The following is a 6,368-nucleotide window of genomic DNA, read 5'->3' on the forward strand; positions in this document are numbered from 1 at the left end:
AGTATATAAGTAGGATAGCAAGGTGTACAAAACATACAGTCTATAGCCATTTTTTGTATTCCTTTCTTTGTCAATAATAAATAAGGTTATGCTTAAGAGCTTTATTTGTCAAACATACTCCCTCCCGTTACTACAGAGGAAGTTCTTTTCTTTTAGAATTTCCTTTCTGTCTGACCACAGTGCTCTCTGCTGACACCTCTGTCCATGTCAGGAACTGTCCGGAGCAGCAGAGGTTTGCTCTGGGGATTTGCTCCTACTCCGGACAGTTCCTCAAATGGACAGAGGTGTCAGCAGAGAGCACTGTGGTCAGACAGAAAGGAAATTCAAAAAGAAAAGAACTGGAAGGAAGGATTAAGATTTTTAATAGAAGTAATTTACAAATCTGTTTAACTTTCTGGTACCAGTTGATAAAAAAAAAATAAAAAATTCCAGCGGAGTACCCCTTTAATTTTAATAGTGGGAGTGAATATCAGGTGATGGATGGGCTTATACAGTCAGAGGGTGTGTATAAGGCATACCTGACCCTCAATGTAAAATGTTCACACCCCTAAATTATGTTCACGCCCATCTGACAATTCCCTGAATTGTCAAACTATAAAGCCACATATTTCAGAAACAGGAGAAATTGTAAAAAGGTGTGTGATTGGTGCACCCTAAACCATTTAGCAATAGGAAAATGTAATTTTTTTGGTAGTGGCCACAGGTCCACTTCAACACTCTAATGCCCGATCCAAAAAGCCATTTTGTTTTTTACTTTATTTTTTAAATATTTGCCCATTCATAGTACAGATTTTCTCCGGAATTCTGCTTGGAAAATACTTTGCAGCAGCCTTACATTGTTCTTAATGGGATACCATTCACACTGCAAAATTTACACGGTGGACACTCCGCTGCAGAAATTCTGAACCCCAGACTCCGTTAAAAAGAAGGAACATGTTCATTCTCTTGTTAGAATTGGTTCTGAAATACATTGCTGTCTATAGAGCAGAGCAGTCCTAACGCCGGCTTGTTTTGCTGGTGCCCGCTCCAGAGGAGTCTCTGCCCAGAATATCTCAGGGTGCATATTCTGTAATGTGAATGAGCACTAAGAACAAGTTATGCAACAACATTAAAGGGGTACTCCGGTGAAAACCTTTTTTCATTTAAATCAACTGGTGGCAGAAAGTTAAACATATTTGTAAATTACTTATATTAAAAAATCTTAATGCTTCATGTACTTATTAGCTGCTGAATACTACAGAGGGAATTATTTTCTTTTTGGAATGCTCTCTGATGACATCACGAGCACAGTTCTCTCTGCTGACGTTATTATAATAATAATAATAACACTTTATTTATTGTTGTCCTTAGTGGGATTTGAACCTAAGTCCCTAGCACTGCAAGGCAGCAGTGCTAACCACTGAGCCACCATGCTGCCCTTAGCATACATCTGCTATGCATGGTTGCTAAAATGGACAGAGATGTCAGCAGAGAGCACTGTGCTTGTGATGTCATCAGTGTTCCAAAAAGAAAGGAATTTCCTCTGTAGCATTCAGCAGCTAATAAGTACTGGAAGGATTAAGATTTTTTAATAGAAGTAATTTACAAATATGTTTAACTTTCTGCCACCAGTTGATTTAAAAGTAAAAAGGTTTTCACCGGAGTACCCCTTTAACACCCAGTTATCACTGAGTGTTAACATTATGTATTGTACATTATCAGCCTACTGTAATTACATTTTTCAACCAAGTAGCTGACAAACCATGAAAACCTTTGCACCATGAATGATAGAGTATGCCTTTAATCAATAAATGTCCCATGATTCCCTGTATCTGTTGGCTGTACAAGGCGATTCATCTATTCTGCTTTGTCATTTTGTGTCAGACTTGAGACAGACTGTCAGTAACTCTGAGTGGTCAATGTGTTTTCCTGGAAGCAGCTTCATTTCAATAAATTAGCATTCAGAATGATGCCATGCTAGATGCAGAACGTCTGCGCTGGCGTTTCATGCTGTAAATTGTGCCCACAATCTGCTTTCTCTGCTGAAGCTAGCCACACATCATGGTAACACTCACATCTTATCCCCAGCACGGTTGGGGTTAAGCTCACATTTAGGTTACCTGTATGTGAATTCCATAATGAAAATCTGTGACATTGTACAGTACATCCACATGCCATGTAAAAAAAAAAAAAAACATTCATGCCATTGAGTATATCCACTAATTTAAAGGATTTGAAACACACAGTAAAATCTTCATGTCAGGCTGGAAGCATTGTTTCAAAACATTTTTAATACCCTGCACAATTGTATTAGATGACCCTCCAGGGGAGTGACAATGGGATTTTAGTGTTCTCCTGCTGTTATTGAGCCCAACAGCCCCCTCTATAGTGCACAGCTATTACTCATTTCAGGGGGCAGGAACAGCTAAGCTGTTTGCCAGCAGTACACAGTTACTTCCCCTCTAACTTCTCTAGCCAATTAAAGCACACCAAAGGGCTGGGGGGTATCGCCAAATATGTGTATCGTGGTATTTTTGTAAATTATGGCGGTTCCACAGTATATAACGGTATTTCCCCCCCAAAATGAATTATTAGCCCAGGGCTGCGATGTCCCCATCAGAGTAAATACGTCACCCACAGCGCTGCCCTCCTTGTCCTCCTGTTTGTTGCGGCCGCTGGCACTGACTATAGCTGTATCCCTATGCCCCGGCCGAGGCAGAACATCGCTGCGGCCAGTGATAGGCTGACAGCTTTCCGACGTTCCATTCCCTGGGAAGCTGGTCCGGACCGACAGGGAAGGTGAGTTGAAGTTTATTTTTGTTTACCTTTTGCAGCCCGGGCATAGGGATACAGTATAGAGCAGTGGTCTTCAACCTGCGGACCTCCAGATGTTTCAAAACTACAACTCCCAGCATGCCCGGACAGCCGTTGGCTGTCCGGGCATGCTGGGAGTTGTAGTTTTGCAACATCTGGAGGTTGAAGACCACTGGTACAGAGTGTCCGCGCCGGCGGCCGCAACAAACAGGAGGGTGAGTGGTACCCTGATGGGGACAGCGCAGCACTGGGCTAATAATTAATTGGGGGGGAGGGGGGGGGGAGAAGCAGAACAGCTCTCGCGGGTCACATCTGATTAGTTCCATGATGTGGGGACAGCGCAGCGCTGATAATTCATTCCCAAGGGGGAGGGGCCAAACCGGTATTGCGGTACAGGGAAAAATTCATATCGTGCAGCACAAAAATTTCGGTATTCGGTATGAACCGGTATACCGCCTAGCCCACCACATCACATACTCTTCTCTGCTATGACATTGTTCTGGTGAATGTGCACTGAACAGGCTGCACTGTACATACTAGTGTATGATTACACAGAACACTACCATAGATGTTGGGGAGAAGGGGTTACTAATGCACTGACTTTACAAGGTGCTATGAGCAGAAAGGAAATAATCAGGAGCAGTACGGAAAGGGTGACCCTAAGCACTGCTGAAGCTGAAATGAGGGAAACCATAATTTACCTTGCATGAATAGTGCAGCTCCTCTGGACACTCCCAAATGTATGTACACAGCCCAGCTCTCTCTCTCTCCTTCCCCTGCACATGACTAAGCCCCTCCCCCACTTCTTGTAATCTGTCTTGCTGAGGCTGTTAATACAGACAGATTTTCCCTAACAGGCAGTGAACAGTAGATTGCTGGAAAGGGAGACACCTAGTGACCAAGACTTCAGAGCTGTTATTCTGCTGTAAAGAGTCATTTTTGGTTAATTACATGATTTAAACAAATGTAAGAAATCACTTGACTATGAAATGAAAAAAGTAGTTTCAAACGACTGTGATTATTAATACTATAAATGAGGATTTACAATAGATTTGTAGAATTTCACTGCAGACGATATTTCCCGATATTGTTTGATGATCAATAATGTATAAACGTACAAGGCCACCTGTATTTATACAGAACTCTAAATGTATTTATATTAGGATAGATTATTTCCCATACAGTCCTCAGATCCTCTTGTAAGGGGAATCAGGGTCTGCAATATGTGGGATGTGTTTTATGGGGTTTTTGCAGCAGTACAGACACAGTACTATATAATACATAATACACATGTTTCTGTCAACCAATAAATGGAATGCACAAGAAAAAGAACTTGCAGTTATACGAAAGACTTTCACTCTTCTCTATACAGTGATCCCTCAACTTACAATGGCCTCAACATACAATAGTTTCAACATACAATGTTTTTTTCTGGAATATTGTAACTTGAAACCAGACTCAACATACAATGTACAGACAGTCCAGATCTGTGAAACGTGTCACAACTGGAGGAACTGACCAATCAGAATGGGCATTTTACTGGTAAATCACCTCTATTACTGAAGTGCATGCACTGACTGGTGTCTGGTAGCGCCCCCTACAGTACAGGGAGGAACTATAAGTTCTGTACTACTCCTTACCTGTGCCAGGGTTAGCTGCTCCTTTGGACACCCACGTAAGGGCGGCTCCATTTGGGACAGTGTGTGTACTGTATGGCACCCTAAAGAAGCTCCTGTCCTCTACATAAACCATTTTTTCCCAACCAGGGTGCCTCCAGCTGTTGCAAAACTACAACTCCCAGCATGCCCGGACAGTCAACGGCTGTCCGGGCATGCTGGGAATTGTAGTCTTGCAACAGCTGGAGGCACCCTGGTTGAGAAACACTGACATAGACAGTGATTACAGCTCCCAGCAGATCTTTCTTACTTTTATATGTACAATCTTGCTTTATCTATATTTGTTATCTATTTATTTTTCTATAATCCACCCTTTTTCCTATTTTTGGATGACATTTTGGTGGCTTCAGAACCAATTACCAGGTTTCCATAGAGTTATGGTCTCAACATACAATGATTTCAACATACAATGGTCGTCCTGGAACCAATTAATATTGTAACTTGAGGGACCACTGTATACAGTAACTGCCAGGGTCGGACATTATGTGATGTTTATACAGATTTTATTCAGCCATTGTAAAAGAAATTGTGCTAGTTTTTGTATCTCTTTATTTCTGTTTATCCCCTATTCTTAAATTTTTCTGGTTTCTGTAGGACCTTCTCCAGCTGCAGTATGAAGGTGTTGCAGTCATGAAGATGTTTGACCGAGCAAAAGTCAATGTAAACCTCCTGATCTTCCTTATAAACAAGAAATTCTATGGGAAGTAAAACTGGAAGAGCCTCCATATCTAAGGAGCAAGCTATAAAAGGACCTTTTCTGCCTCCCGGTGACCAAAAATAGTGGCCACAACCTACTTAAAATGCTTTTATACATGTATGAGGTCATGTGCCCAAACTCTGCAAGTACTGTATTTCGCTGTCTGATGCTAAACATAAGAAAAGCAACACATGGCTGCAGTGCTTCTACTTGTTACATAGGAGGTTAGCATGGGGTCTATAAGAAAAAACCCTTTCTGCTGAGGATTAGTTAGCAAGCCATATAACTGGTCTTACAGACCCGCACTAACTGCATCTATAAATACATATGTATTAGAATGTTTTTTAAATTTTTTTAAACATTTTTTTGTGTAGGTGAAATGATCTTTATAGAATATATTCCATATTATTTGACAAGTTTTAAAATGCAAGTATATGTTTCTATTTAACAGTGCAGGCACTTTTCGCTTTTATTGGTTGGTATGCTCTGTGCAGAGATAAGAATTTAAAGGGGTTGTCCACTGCCCTGCCTTCCGGAGCTCCGCTCGCAGCGTTCGGAAGTTAATTTCTCCGAACGCTGTGTGCGGGCTTCCGTGTTCGCGGCCGCCCCCTTGTGACGTCACGGCCGCCCCCTCAACGAAAGTCTATGGGAAGGGGCCGTGACAGCGGTCGCGCCCCCTTCCCCATAGACTTTCGTTGAGGGGGCGGGCGTGACGTCACAAGGGGGCGGCCGCGAACACGGAAGCCCGCACACAGCGTTCGGAGTAATGAACTACCGGACGATGCGAGCGGAGCTCCGGAAGGCAGGGCAGTGGACAACCCCTTTAAAAAGCACCTGGCATTAGCTTTTAAGCCACCAAACCACCATATCTTTGTAATGCTGGGGAATAGTTTAAACATGCTTGTTTCAAAAGTGTCTGTTTTTAGCATTATGTCCTAAAAGAAATTATAATACATTGCACACCGTATGAAAATGACATAAGAAAAGTCACGTGGGTGGTCCTAATCTCCTGAGGAGTCTTGAGCGATAACCCGCAGGCCAGGGTAGATCAGCTAGTTTTGATGCAGTACACCTCCCTGGGCATCTGGAATAGGCTTATAATGACATATCCCGGCCTGTAGAACTTCACTCAAGTCAGGACCTGCATGACTCCTTCAGAAGGCTAGGACCTCCCACATGACTCTTCTCAAGAAATATACATT

At 42.4% G+C, this 6,368-nt stretch overlaps 1 protein-coding gene across 5 annotated transcripts in view; it reads left to right on the forward strand.

Moving 5' to 3' along the window:
• IQGAP1 (IQ motif containing GTPase activating protein 1) overlaps window positions 1-5,703 on the forward strand; it is a 260,950-nt gene extending 255,247 nt beyond the window's left edge. For all 5 annotated transcript variants that reach the window (XM_056572114.1, XM_056572118.1, XM_056572116.1 and 2 more), the window contains one exon: window positions 5,064-5,703. In XM_056572114.1, the coding sequence (XP_056428089.1) occupies window positions 5,064-5,177 (114 nt within the window). In that variant the 3' untranslated portion in view covers window positions 5,178-5,703. The remainder of the gene's footprint in view (window positions 1-5,063) is intronic.
• Window positions 5,704-6,368: the final 665 nt, after the last annotated feature.

This window comes from Hyla sarda, chromosome 4, assembly GCF_029499605.1.
Source record: "Hyla sarda isolate aHylSar1 chromosome 4, aHylSar1.hap1, whole genome shotgun sequence".
Lineage (NCBI taxonomy): Eukaryota > Metazoa > Chordata > Amphibia > Anura > Hylidae > Hyla > Hyla sarda.